This window comes from Vombatus ursinus, unplaced genomic scaffold (genome assembly GCF_900497805.2).
Source record: "Vombatus ursinus unplaced genomic scaffold, bare-nosed wombat genome assembly UNPS02014942.1, whole genome shotgun sequence".
Lineage (NCBI taxonomy): Eukaryota > Metazoa > Chordata > Mammalia > Diprotodontia > Vombatidae > Vombatus > Vombatus ursinus.
In genome coordinates, this window is record NW_020954720.1 from 5,119,825 (window position 1) to 5,134,733 (window position 14,909).

Here is a 14,909-nt window from a genome sequence, read left to right on the forward strand (position 1 = left end):
TTAAAATATTTTTAAAAGAGAATACTAATATTTGAAATTCACTGCTTTTTAAAATTTACTTAAACATTCCAAAAAGGAAAATATGTATTTAAGTTTACTTTTCTGAATATCTTCAGTTTTTATTTCATGACTTCTCATAGAAAAAAGACATTACAGAATCTTTGTATTGTTAGTGATTTTTTTAGTTTCAAAATGTAGAAGATGTGATATGTATGATTTACACAAAGTTATCATTATGAAGATTTTGAATAAATATTTCATTCAAGATAGAATTTTGTTCCCCAGTTTATTTGAGACTCAAAAAAATCACTGATTTATTTTACTCCATTCTGACCACAGTGTATGCTGTGTTTGAAATATATCAGTATGCTTAATGAGGTTACTGTTATAACTTTTTTAGGATTAAATATGCCTTAGCTATACCCTCAAATGAATCATTGTAAATGAATCAGTTTTTCCTTTATATTTGTCCTTTAATTAATATATACAAGCCATAATTTAAATTTAAATTACTTTTTTGGTTGTTTTTGCGTTCTTGGCATCTCAGATACCAAAAAAGGATAAAATGATTGTTTATTTTTAAAATATAAGAACAATGTTAAATTATATTACACAGTGAAATACGCCAGTGGTGTCTGGGGAGGAAGGGAGGCTCCATTGCTGAGAACTTCAAGATAAAAGGCTAAGACTGACTCTGCATATTAGTGTGAAATTATGTACAGCTCCTTTCATAGTTTCAAATCTTCTTTTTCTAGTAGATGAAATAGAATAGATACCTACTCCTTGTTAAAATAAAAAATACAGAAAGCTCTTGAAATCAGAAGACCTGGGTTGGAGTCCTGATTCTGATGCTTAATTAGATTTGTGCCCTTGGGAAGCCACTTTATCTTTCTTCATTAAATGTCAAACATGTGAAAAATGTCAAATAAAACAATTACCCCACTTGTAAAATTGGAGTAATACTTGCACCACTTATCTTACATAGTTGTCATGGGGCAGGTTTAGTGTAAGTTTTAAAAGTAAGCTGCTTTTATTACAGAAATGAAAAGACCATAAAAATGATCAAATGAAAAAATGAGTTTAGACAATGAAAATTTTCTTAAGACTTAATGTAATTTCTATTCAAGTATGGATTTTAAAAACAGTCTTTAAAAAAATGATTTTGAATGTATTTCCATATTGATGAAACTAAGGCAGCATTTTCTATATATTCTGTTTTATCTTTCCTTATATCATAGAGTGAGGAGAATATCTCTGGAATGACAAGCTTTCGTGAAGTTCTGGAGAAGATGTTAGTTATTGTTGTGTTACCAGTCAGAAATAGCCTAAGACGAGAAAATGAGCTCTTCTCCTCCCATCTAGTCTCTAATACTTGCGGATTACTTGCTAGTATTGTGAGTGAACTTACAGCATCAGCCCTTGGATCTGAGGTAATGATTGTGTTATTTACAGTTTTATAATATGTATTCTTCTAAATAAACCATAAGATTTTTATTTAAAATTAATTTCTTTTGGTTTTTTGTTTTGTTTTGTTTTGTTTTTTTGGTAAGGCAATTGGGGTTAAGTGACTTGCCCAAGGTCACACAGATAGTACGTGTCAAGTGTTTGGTCTGAGGTCGCATTTGAACTCGGGTCCTCCTGACTTCAGGGCTGGTGCTCTGTCTACTGCGCCACCTAGCTGCCCCTTAAAATTAATTTCAAATAAAACTAAGCATACAAATTAAAGAAAGCTGGCAAAAGTTTTCTTTTATTCTCCCTTTATAAGTATTTTGAACATGGTCTCCTAGCAAATCCAGCCCTTTCTGACATGCTTTAAATCTTTTTTTTTTTTTAAAGACAGCAGTACAAAGTAATTTTTAGCTGGAAAATAAAGGCTCACAATGCTCAAAATCCTGGATTATTTTACAATCACAAGTGTTTTTAGTGAAGAAAAAGTGTGATAGAGTAGAAAGATCAGTAAATTAGAGGATAAAATACCAGGGATCTATCCAATCCTGGCTTTGCCCTCTGGTGGCTGTGTGTGTGTGGCCAAGTCACTTTACCTTTCTATTGCTCAGTTTCCTTTTCTCTACGATGAAAAGTCAATCAGTCATTCAATAAGGATTTATTAAATTCTTGATACCATTATTTGAAGAGAAGACTTGGAAGGATGTTAACTCTCTTCAAATATTCACAAAACTGATATGCCTCTTAACTTTGAAGGTATTGAGTACAATGTGTTATGAAAAATATAGTATTTAAAAGCTACCAAGTATTCTGGGCCCTTAGTTACCAAATTTCTTGTTGGGGACTTCTTGTGGCAGGCAGCTTGCTGCATTTTAAAACTTTATATAATTTTTTGTTATTTTGACTTTTTCTTGTCTTAGTATATGTCTCTAATGTCTTTTTTTGAGGTTCTTCTCCTCCTGCCCCCTACAGATAAACTGTAGTGCTTATTCTCTTCTCCTTACCACTTCAATCCAGATTCCTTATTTGTTTAGAGAAACATTCTGGCTCAGTGTACTGCTCTGTAATTCTATGGCTCCACATGAATTCCACGGCCTTACATTGAGAAAACATTCTTTTCTGAAATGTTTTCTAAGTATGGGTGGCTATGGATCAGGAGGATCCCAGGTTCCCTCACCTGCTATATTTCAAATTCAAATAATTGTTTTTGAATATTACTAAATGTTAAGTAGTCTCTGAGTGGGTTCCAAGGATATATGTAACATATTGTCAAATAGTGCTTAAAGAGTTTACATTTCTAAACCAGGGTAATCTTCAGAACTTAAAAAGAGTAGCTGTAGACCTACCCTGGGGGTCCCAAGACACTCATAGCATTCTTGGACGGCGTGTTTTAGTTAGTCCTGACACAAATTCTTCTATCCAGTTTCCTTGAATCTCTAAGGCCAACCTGGGTCAGAAGTAGGGCCTTCTAGTTTAATATGCCGTAAACCGGAACAATTTTCCTTGACCCCTACACCAAATTACATATTTGGCTAAGTCAGAGGCATATGCCTTGGATACCTATTTAGCAAACTGATATTGTTTGTATGACTGGTATTCCTTACCACAATTTCAATTCTTTTGTTATAGTTCACAAAATATAGCTGGCATTTTTATAGCAATCAGTGTTTTCTAATTATTTGAAGTAAATATAAAAAAGCTATCACCATATCTTGCTTTTTTTTCTGTTTTGATTGAAACTGTTTGCTCCTTAAGGGAATATATTTGGGTACTGTAAGGTCTTTCTGAATAGTTGTTGATCTGCAAGGGTAGAGGGAGTTTCCGACAGTAGTGAAATGACAGATCTTCCCACCTTCCCCAACACACACGCACACATCAGAAAGTCATTCAAGTATATGAATTTGAATGAAACTCTGAGAACATGCTGTTTTTCAAAAAATGATGAGAAAATTATGAGAATTTAGTAGAAAAACATTTTCTACTGGTTACACTTGGAATGCTAAAATCTGAATTGTTCTTGTAGTTCTTCTGGATATGATGTATAGGTTCCATAAATTCTGGTAATATTTTATAACCAAATCTAAGTACAAAGTTGTGAAACCCCTCAATTAATTCTTCCCCCTTTCATAAAACTTTCTTGTTGACTTATTTCTCCCAGCATTTTCTGTTGAGGAACCAGTTAACATCAGGTACTATATATTTGTATATTAGGCTACTGTCTAGAAACTTTCAAATAAAATTTACAGGGATTGATAAAGTAATATTGCTGCTTGGTACTATGAAATTAATAATGGTTTCTTTTACATTTTAACAGGTTGATGGAATTAACTCTCTTCATTCTGTCAAATCCAGTGCTAACCGATTCACTAAAACAAGTCAAGGAAGAAGTTGGAATACTGGAAATGGGTCTCCTGATGCAATCTGTTTTTCTGTAGACAAACCTGGTATAGTTGTGGTTGGCTTTTCTGTCTATGGAGGAGGAGGAATTCATGAATATGAATTAGAAGTCTTAGTTGATGATGTAAGTACTGCTTTTGAGTTAACATTACAATAGTGTTAGCATGATAGATTTTTTTAATTAATGTATTTTGATTTATCAACAATAACTTCCATAAGCTTTTGAGTTTTAAATTTTTCTCCCCCTCGCTCCCTACCTCCCTCCCCAAGATGGTTTGCAATCTGATATAGGCTATACATATACATTCCTACTAAACATATTTTCACATTAATGAATGTTGTAAGGAAGAATTAGAACCAATAGGAGGAACCACCAGAAAGAGGAAACAAAACACAACAGAAGAAAAAAATAGCAAATAGTATGGTTTGATCTGCATTCAAACTCCATGGTTCTTTCTTTGGATGTGGATAGCATTTTCCATCATGAGGCCTTTGGAGATGTCTTAGATCCTTGCATTGCTGAGAAGAACTAAGTCTATCAACGCCAGTCATCTCACAATGTGGCTGTTACTGTGTACAACATTCTTCTGGTTCTGCTCACTTCACTCAGCATCAGACCATACAAGTCTTTCCAGGTTTTTCTGAGGTCTGCCTGCTCATCATTTCTTATAGCATAATAGTATTTCATTACATTCATATACTACAACTTGTTCAGCCATTCCCCAATTGATGAGCATCCTCTCAATTTCCAATTTTTTGCCACCACAAAGAGCTGCTATAAATATTTTTGTACGTGTGGGTCCTTTTCCCATTTATATGATCTCTTTAGGATACAGCCCTAGAAGTGGTATTGCTGGGTCAAAGGGTATGCACATTTTTATAGCCCTTTGGGCATAGTTCCAAATTGCTCTCCAAAATGGTTGGATCATTTCACAACTCCACCAACAATGCATTAGTGTTCCAATTTTCCCACATCTTCTCCAACATTTATAGTTTTCCTGTTTTGTCATGTTGGCCAATCTGATAGGTGTGATGTGGTACCTCAGAGTTGCTTTGATTTGCATTTCTCTAATCAATAGTGATTTAGAGCATTTTTTCATATCACTATAGATGGCTTCAATTTCTTCATCTGAAAACTGCCTGTTCATATCCTTTGACCATTTATCAATTGGGGAATGACTTGTATTCTTATAAATTTGACTTAATTCTCTATGTATTTTAGAAATGAGGCCCTTATCAGAGACACTGGTTGTAAAAATTCTTTCCCAGTTTTCTTCTTTCCTTCTAATCTTGGTTACATTTGCTTTGTTTGTGCAAAAACTTTTCAGTTTAATGTAATCAAAGTTAATCATTTTGCATTTTGTTTCTATCTGCTGTTTGGTCATGAATTCTTCTGTTCTCCATAAATCTGATAGGTAAACTATTCCTTGCTTTCCCAGTTTGTTTACAGTATCAGCCTTTATATCTAAATCATGAACCCATTTTGACTTTATTTTGGTATATGGTACGACATTTTGATCTATGCCTAGTTTCTGCCATATTCTTTTCCAGTTTTCCCAGCAGTTTTTGTCAAATAATGAGTTCTTATCCCAGAAGCATGATAGATTTTTTTTTAAATTTTTGAAGGGTTATCATCTGGAAGAGGTATTAGATTGCTTTTCCCCAGAGAGCAGAATTAGAACCCATAAACTACATTTAGAATGTGACAAATATCTATGTTAAAAAAAAAGTGTTTTACTGACATTTAAACCTATTTGCAAATAGAATGGCCTTCTTGAGGGAGTATTTAGTCTCCCAATGGCAGAGGTGCCATATGGAAGCTAGACGACATTTGTTAGGACACTGTAGAAAGTATTCATCCTTTGGGTAGGATGTTTAACTAGAGTAGAGGTTCTAAACTTTTTTGTGTCGTGGACCCTTTTGGCATTTTGGTTAAATCTATCATCTCCTTCTGAGAATAATGTTTTTAAATGAATAAAATAAAATACATGAGATTGTAAAGGAAAAAAATTATATTAAAATACAGTTATCCAAATTAAAAAAACATTCAGAGGACCCTGGTTAAGAAATCTTGGACCAGATCAAGTTCATTCCAATTCTGTATTCTCTGATTTTGTGTGTCATCTTACATATTTATACTTGTCATCAATGCTACAGGGCATAAGATCCACATTATCTTTGTCCTAGGAATTAGTAAAAACTTATTGAGACTTTAATACTTTAACACATCTTTCAGGAAGCCATCATGTAAGGCAAGTAGAAAAATAACAGGCCACTGCGCTTTGTATCAGTAGCTTCTTTAGGGCTACATTAGAAACAGAGTAGACCAAAAGTTAAAAAGTATATTTGAGCACCATTTTATAGGTGTTGAGCTGGAGGCAGATACATGATAAGTATTGCTATTATGTAGTAGAGAAGATTTACCTTGCAGACTAGAATCAACCTATGGACCAATGTCTGGGAAATTCTGCAATAGAATTCTAATTCATGATTCTTTAGTTTTGTGATATCTTTACTTAGAAGTTGGCTGTGATAAAGCAGAGCAAAAACCAAGAAAGGATACAAATTTCTATTTTAGGCAGTGGAATATGTCTAGTCATTCAGAAAGGAATCATATAATTTTAGAGGTTAAGGTTACCAAACTCCTTAAATTTAAAACTGAGAAACAAATGCTTACAGTGGTTTATCTAAGAAATGTCATATAACTACTTAAGGACTGAACTAGTACTATAATTCATGTCTCATTCTCAGTCTGGAGTTTTTAACAGTATTCCATGCTGACCCTCATATCTGACATTTAATTGGATTTATGTTTGTGCATAAGTAGAATCTATAAATAGCACACAGATAATCTTGGATTATGGAAATACATAGATAACAAGGTAGAAATAGCATATTAGTAGTGAGGAGTTTTGGAATATCAGTAAAAATGAACAGAATTATTGACTTTTGAAGTTAGAATTAGAAGGGCTAATTCAAAACACCAAAATTATCCTTTCCACAAAACCCACCCCTCTTCTAGACCTCTTAAATTGTGGGTCACAACCCCATATTGGGTCACAGAAGTTTTGGCAACAGTAAAAGGTTTCTGAATGCTCAACAACCGAAACTTCAAAACCAAACACGTGATGAATCCGAGGTGTGGCAGCACTTGCCACACTTGTGTTGCATCATACAACTTTATCGCAGCCTTGGTTCTGAACACGCAACATGCGTACTTTGCACTGCCCGTGCCATCATGCCCACACAGCGCCAACAAACATTGCCAAAACACGAAAATAGGTTACAAGTGGAAAAAGTTTAAGAAGACCTGTTCTAGACTTCCACATTTCTCCCAGTGACATCATCATTCTTCCAAGTCACCCAACTTTGCAATCTTAGAGTCCTTTTCAACTCCTTACCTTATCCCCTATAGCTGATCCCTTTTCAGGTGTTGTGGATTCTACCTCTGTAGTACCTCTCAAATCAGTCCCTTTGTCTCTGCTCCTGACCACCACCCTAATTGAAGTTCTTCTTGCCTGCACTGTGGGAATAATTGGTCCTAATTGGTCTCCCTGTCTCAATTCTCTCCCCTCCCTACTCCATCCTCCTCATAGCTGCTAACACTTTTCTGAAATGCATCCTGATCCTGTTATTCCTCTCAACTCAGTAAATTCTTGTGGATTCTAATTACCTTTAAGATCAAATGCAAGCTTCTCTGTTTGGCCCTTCAAGTTCTTCCTAACCTGACTCCAACCTACTTTTCTCCCCTTATTGTTCATTATGCTTAAATTGCACTTCTTGCTTTTCCTCCCACATAACACTCCATCTTCCAGCTTTGTGTCTTTTCATAGACTGTCTGCCGTGCCTGGAATGAACCTCACCTTTTTGCCTCTTAAAATCCTTAGTTTCTTTCAAAGCTCAGCTCAGACACCAACTTCTCTGGAGGTTTTCCTAATTACCACGTACCCTCACCTCACCCCCCACTTCTGTCTTCTTGCTTTTACTGTCTTTCCCATTTACCTCTATTACATTGCATATTTGCATGTACTTTTGTATGTACAGGTTATCTTTCCTCAAATGAATGAGAACTCCTTTAAGGTGGGGACTGTTTGACTTTTATCTTTGTGTCTTCAGCATTTTGTACAGTGCCTGGGCACATAGTAGGTGCTTAGTAAATGTTCATATATTGATTGAATTTTTATTAAGTACCTATTATGTGCAAATGCACCGTGCTAGGTCCTTGTGACATAGTCTGTAACCCCAAGAACCTTATAAATCTAAGATTAGAAGAACAGAGTAATATAGATCATTCTGAAGGAGAGGTCGAGTAAAAGGGGTGAGATAATGGGGATTGTAAGATCGCTTATAGCTGCAGGGCTCATGAAAGCTTCAAGGAACTGACACTAAGCTGAACCTTGAAAAAAAGTAAGGGATTTCAGAAGGAACAAATGTGGATGGAATCCATTCTAGGCGTAGAGACAGGACTTGGAAGAGAACAGGATGAAATTTTCTCTTGTGTATTTGGGGAATGTTGAACTTGAATTGTTCATTTTTTTTAGGAGATAGTGATATAACTAATCATAATGGATTTAGTCTTTGAAGTACTATTTTTAGTCATAAAATATGTATAATTTCTCATAAATGAAAAATAACCTTAACATATATTAAGTGCTGAAGCTTTTTTGCTATTGAATATAACTTATGTTCCCATAATATGTAATTCTAAGTATATTAGTATTTTGGTAGATAAATAATTTTATATTTTAGAAACACAATTATGGGGTTGGACTAGATCTCAGATATCCCTTCTGGCACAGGATTTTTTATGATCTTGTGTTTCTATGAAGAGGAGGAAAAGTTGTATAACATGAAGGGAGAAACAGCTGTGGTATTTGTAAAAAACTCAAGTGTTCAAATAATAAAGTAAAATCAAGAAGGATTTTTAACAAAGTGTACTATGATCTAACATAATGTGTTTTGCATATGAGAAAATTTACTTGGAAGTATTGAAGATCATCAATGAAATAAATATTTTTGTAGACTTTTAAAAGTTTTGCCATTTAAGCATTATAGAACTTTTCATGGTTGCACATTTTGGAGCTTTTAAAATGGAATTTTTTTTTTAATTAGAGTGAGCATGCAGGAGATTCAACTCATTCACACAGATGGACATCCTTGGAATTAGTCAAAGGAACCTATACAACTGATGATTCTCCTAGTGACATAGCTGAAATCAGACTTGATAAAGTTGTTCCTTTAAAAGTAAGTTGAAAAAATGTTATGTTTTCTTGGTAATGGATAACAGTGCTTTAAAGAAAAAAAAATGCATTTTTATTGTCTTAAAGACAATAAAAATATTTTATAAATTTTCATTGATATAGCTGGTCCTAATCCATCCTCTACCTGAAAATAACCTATTTATTGAGTTGTATCTTTGTATATAATGCTCATCATATTTTTGACTTTGTATACAAATAGATATATGATAACCATAAAAGATATCTTGTTACGACTTATAAATTAAAAACATCAGTTAAGACTGTAACAGGAAGTGTTAAAAATGCAAAAACTTATTGTTATCATTGAATGCAATTTGATTTGCTATTAATAATTTATTTTTTATATTGAAAGAATCATAAAAAAATGGCATTGGAATCTTACTATAGAGCAGAAATTAATACTTTGCAAGTCAACTTTAGACCTTATAAAAGTGACTTTAGTTATTGAACTACCAAAATATCCTAATAATAAAGTTTCATCTATAACATCAAGGACTGGTCTATTTAGATCATTGCCTCTTCTTATCACACTGATTAAACAGGAAAGTATTTTTATATCTTTCCTTGGATTTATACCACATAAATGAATATTAGTGAAGACACATTCCCCATAATCCGTGTGAAATTATTTATGCTTAATCATATTGCTCATGAATTTTATAAGCCAAAGTAAAAAGTCAGAGCAAATTTATCTATACACTTTCCCCTGTTGAATATCTCTACTTTTTCCTGTATATATCTTGTTTGTAATTAGTTATTCGCATGTTTCACCCTCATTAGACTATGGCATCCTTAAGATCAGGGACTATCTTTTTGCCTTTCTTTGTATCTTCAGTATTTAGCTTTGTGACTGAAACATAGTCACTTCATAAATGCTTTTTGACTTGAGAAAGAATCACAGTATAAAGTAATTTATTTTAGTGTATATCACATGTAAATTATAAAGGCATGTTAACATTGTTTCTGTCTTCTATTTTAAAGGAAAATGTGAAATATGCTGTTCGTTTAAGGAATTATGGAAGCCGTACAGCCAATGGAGATGGAGGAATGACCACAGTCCAATGTCCTGATGGTGTTACATTTACATTCAGTACATGTAGTTTAAGTAGTAATGGCACAAACCAAACAAGAGGACAAATTCCACAAATCCTTTACTATAGGTAGGTGATGTGTTTTTAATAAAAAGAGTGAATGCGTTAACCTACAAGGTGAAACCATGAATATTTATAATTCAATTTTAATTTTGTTTTTCTTCCATGAGCCCTGTCAGCACTTTGTCCCTCTCTTTGAAATTTATTGGGAGCTACTTTGTGGTACCTTATCTGTATAGGCACCTTGAGTAGGTATTATGCTTTCTTTCTCATTCTTAGTACCTAGCACTTAATACTTAATAAATGGTTGTTAAATATGAAGCCAGTATTTACCCTGATTTCATTTTGAGTTGTTTTTCCATTTTAGTATTCTCCTTAAATATGAATGCTTCAGGATGTTATTAATCACCTCATATCATCTTCATTTTACATGTGTAGCTTTTATAACATTACTCTAGACAATATTATTTCATTTAATGGTCTTGATACTCAATTATACCCTCTCATAACGTAACAAAATCTTGCTGTATTATTGGATGATCATTCAAGGGGTCAGTATAGAGTAGTGGTAAGAACACTGAATTTGTGATCATAGATCATGGGTTCTATTCCTAGCTCTGCTACTTATTCTTTGTAACCTACATAAAACCTAGGGGCCCTTTTAGTTCTGACCCCGTGATTCTGGGAAGTCACTTAAGCTCTGTAAGCCTCAGTTTTTCATCTTTAAAATAGGAGAGGACTAGACTAGATGATCTCTAAGGTCAATTCAGGTTTGAGTTTCATACTAGCTCAGTGAGGAGCCACTGACAAAAAAAATGTGTTTCTAGAGTGCCGTAATTGTAATGGACATGCATTTCTTACCTGGGTAAAAAGATCTTATTTAGTGGTCTTTCTTTTACTGTAAATATATAGGAGTGAATATGATGGAGATTTGCAGTCCCAGCTTTTGAGTAAAGCTAATGAAGAAGATAAAAACTGTAGTAGAGCTCTCTCTGTTGTGAGTACTGTGGTTAGAGCAGCTAAAGACCTCCTACACAGAGCCCTTGCTGTAGATGGTAAGATTCCTTTTTCTTTTTTTTAATATCTTGCCTCATTAATTTCTTGTTATGCAGAACAATAGACTGTTGAAGGTATTATCTTTTGAGGGGCAAACAGGGATTCCCCAATGTGTATTTGACCTGTGTAAAACCAATTGGAGTCATTGCTGTACATTTGACATAACTGATACTTTCTCACTCAGTCTGCAGGGAATAAATCCTATATCTTGAATGACCTGAGCCGTTGCTTTCCCATCTCTGTTAATAATAGTAAAGCAAAAGCTGGAGCTATATACCTGGCTCCAAAACTGTTGTCCACTCTAGGCAGATCTTGCCCTTATTGCTATTCTTGTTTCTTTCTTTTTTCTAAAGTATTTTTCAAGAGTGATGAGTAGGGGGTTATTTTATCATCAAATATATATATATATATATCTATATATATATATATGTATGTATGTATACGTTCTATTGTAAGATTTATAGCAAAAAAAATTATATATTACTCACTTTAAAAATATGTAGACAAAACATTACCTTTGGAAAGCATTTACATAGGACTTACAGAGAGATAGATATTGCTTTAAAAACAATTAAATTATGTTCTAAATGTTGTTTTAATATTCTTTCAGCTGATGACATTCCAGAATTGCTTAGTTCTTCCAGTCTATTTTCCATGCTGCTTCCTCTTATAATAGCCTACATAGGACCAGTAGCTGCAGCTATTCCTAAGGTATGTAACTTAGTTCTCTGTTTAATTTTATACTTAAAGTACTGAAATTTTAGACAGTTCTGTTTACAAGAAATCGTTACAATTTCAAGTACATACACTTAGGCTTGAGTTTTGAAAGCAAATATTATAATGGCTTGCAATATAAAAGAAGGTAAGAATCTTGAAGTAAACCTTACTTCAAGTTTTAAGTACTAGTGAAAATCGTTACTGGATTGTTCTGTGCCTGTGTACTTTTTACAAATAATGAAGAATGTGGAGAACTCAAAAAATGGAGATAGCACTGCTCAGATTTCAAACACTGAATGACTAGAAGATTTTTTGAAATAGGAGAGTAAAGAAGGGAAGTAAAGAAACTGTGGTTTTGGCTACATTGAATAATATTCTATAATAATAGGCATTTATAAATGCCTGCCCTGTGCTAGTCAGTGTGCATCAGGCTCAGTCCCTGCTCACAAGTAGCTTTAAGTCCTATTGAGGAAAATCCACATGAAACCGGAGAAGAAGTAGAAAATATACACAAAAAGGGTTTGGGGGGGAGAGAGCAGGATGGAGGACCCTACGAACTCTGGAGATGAGGATGAATCTCTTGTAGAAGAAAGCACCTGACCTGAACCATGAAGAGGATAAGTATTCTTTGAGGTAAAGGTAAAAGCTTGAATTCCAGACACACAGGACATCCTCTGTAAAAGCCTACCGAGATGGGAAGTGGAAGGTCATGTGTGGAGCTCAGGAAGTAGGCTGTTTGGCTGGAGCACTGACTACATGATTCAGCCACAAAGACCTCTTTGCCCAGCAGATGGATGAGATCACTAAGGATGAAAGGAGAGGAGGGGTGGGGGGGTAGCTAGGTGGCACAGTGGATAGAGCACCGGCCCTAGAGCCAGGAGGGCCTAACTTCAAATCTTGCCTCAGGTACTTACTTGCCTCCAAAATTTAAAAAAAAAGAAGAAGAAGAAGAGAGAGAATGAACTTGGGGGTTCCTATCCACACTTACCAAGTTGGGGGAGACCAGTTTATTATCAAATGAAACTTAGAAGTGAGTGGATATGTAAAGAACCCTGTCACAGAAGACAAAGATAGAGAATTTCTAGCAGTGTCAAATGCTATAGAAACACTGGCCTTTGTATTTAACCTTTAGTTAAGATGAAGAGTTCATTTGTGACCTTGGAAAAAACAGATTCAAAAGACCACTTGGAATGAGAGCCACATTACATTGCAAAAGGCTTAGGAATGAGACAGTGCCTCTTTGTAGAAGTTTAATAATGAAAAGGAAAAGGGACCTAGGGCAATAGGTTTTCCTCTTACCTATCTAACTGCTCCTTCCAGATCTCTTTTGCTGGATCGCTTATTCAGGTCATGTTTAGCAGGGTTAAAGGAAGGGGAGTATATTGTTGTTTCGTCTTTTTGTTTTTTAAGTGAGGGAAGCCCTAAGCATACTTGTACACAGTAGGGTAAGAGGTAACAGAAGGAGAATTTAAAGAAGAGAAATCAAGTTGAAATAATTCGTGGGACAACATCCTGGAGACAAGTTCAATGGCATAAGTGGAGAAGTTAAGTTTTGACATAAAGGAAGGTCACTTAATTCTCTGAGACTAGAAAGAAGGTAGAAGGAAGAGATGAGGATAAGAAGTTACTGACAGAGATGTCTTCTGAAGGTTTTTCAATAATAGGATAAATTTTCACCTGGTGGAATGGTATATGTGGCCCCAACGAAGATACTAGAGAGTATGTTTTTATTCTGTGACTATAATTTTTATCTTAAAATAGCTTTTCACTTAAAAATGTCAATCTAGTAATATTGTAAAATTTTAAATTTTTTACTGTTCAGCTAGATATATTGGCATCATATAGTCATATTCCTTGAAATTGATATCCTAAATCATAACTTTTTTTGCCATGTGGCAAGAACACAATGTCAATCAGTAAACATTTATTAAGTGCCTACTATGTGCTCTGCACTGTGCTAATTCGTAGACTACCAAAAACAAGACAAAACAAAACACCAAGACAAAAGACAGTCCCTGCTCTGAAGTAACCCACAAATTGATGAGGGAGACAACAAGCAAACAAATACATACAAACAAATAGGATGAATAGGAAATAATGAACCAGACATTAAAATTAAGAAAGGTTGGGAAAGGCTCCCTGTAGAAGATGGGATTTTAGTACTTGAAGTTGGGAGGTAGAGATAAGTAGAGAGAGCATACTAGTCATAGGAGACAGCCAATGAAAATGACTAGTGCCAAGAGATGGAGTGTCTTATGCATGGAACTCCAAGGAGGCTAGTGTCATTGTATCAAAGAGTATATGGCAAGTAATAAGGTATAAGAAGACTGGAAAGGTTGGGGAACTGGCTTATGAAGGACTTTGAACACCAAATAGAGCATTTTGTGTTTAATTTTGGAGGTGATAGATAGGGAGCCACTGGAATTTATCAGATAGATGATGTGACATGGTTGGTCTTGCACTAGGAAAATCCCTTGGTGGTTGAATGAAAGATGGATTGGAGTAGGAGAGATTTGAAGCAAGCTAACCCACTAGCAGGATGTTACAATAGTCCAAGTGTGAAGTGATGAGGGCCTATACCAGGGTGGTGGCAGTATCAAAGGAGAGAAGGTATATTCAAGAGATATTTCAAAGATGTTTCAAAAACTGGAAATATACAGTTCTTGGCAACATAGATGCGGGGACAGAAGGTGACAGATAGTGAGGAGTTGAGGTTGATATGTAGGTTGTGAGCCTGTGCGATTGGAAGAAAGGTAGTGCTGTCTACAGTAATAGGGAAGTTTGCAGGGGAAAAGATAGTAAGTTCAGTTTTGGACGTGTTGAATTTAATGTTTTTGTTGTTCAGTCATTGTCTGACAATCATGACTCCATTTGGGATTTTCTTGGCAAAGATACTGTTGTTTGCTATTTCTTTCTCCAGCTCATTTTACAGTTGAGGAAA

At 34.7% G+C, this 14,909-nt stretch overlaps 1 protein-coding gene across 2 annotated transcripts in view; it reads left to right on the plus strand.

Annotated features, from left to right (window-relative positions):
- MYCBP2 (MYC binding protein 2, E3 ubiquitin protein ligase) overlaps positions 1-14,909 on the plus strand; it is a 269,948-nt gene that overhangs the window by 118,364 nt on the left and 136,675 nt on the right. For both annotated transcript variants that reach the window (XM_027844542.1, XM_027844541.1), the window contains 6 exons: positions 1,239-1,430; positions 3,761-3,967; positions 8,956-9,087; positions 10,086-10,264; positions 11,108-11,250; positions 11,862-11,962. In XM_027844542.1, the coding sequence (XP_027700343.1) occupies positions 1,239-1,430; positions 3,761-3,967; positions 8,956-9,087; positions 10,086-10,264; positions 11,108-11,250; positions 11,862-11,962 (954 nt within the window). The remainder of the gene's footprint in view (positions 1-1,238; positions 1,431-3,760; positions 3,968-8,955; positions 9,088-10,085; positions 10,265-11,107; positions 11,251-11,861; positions 11,963-14,909) is intronic.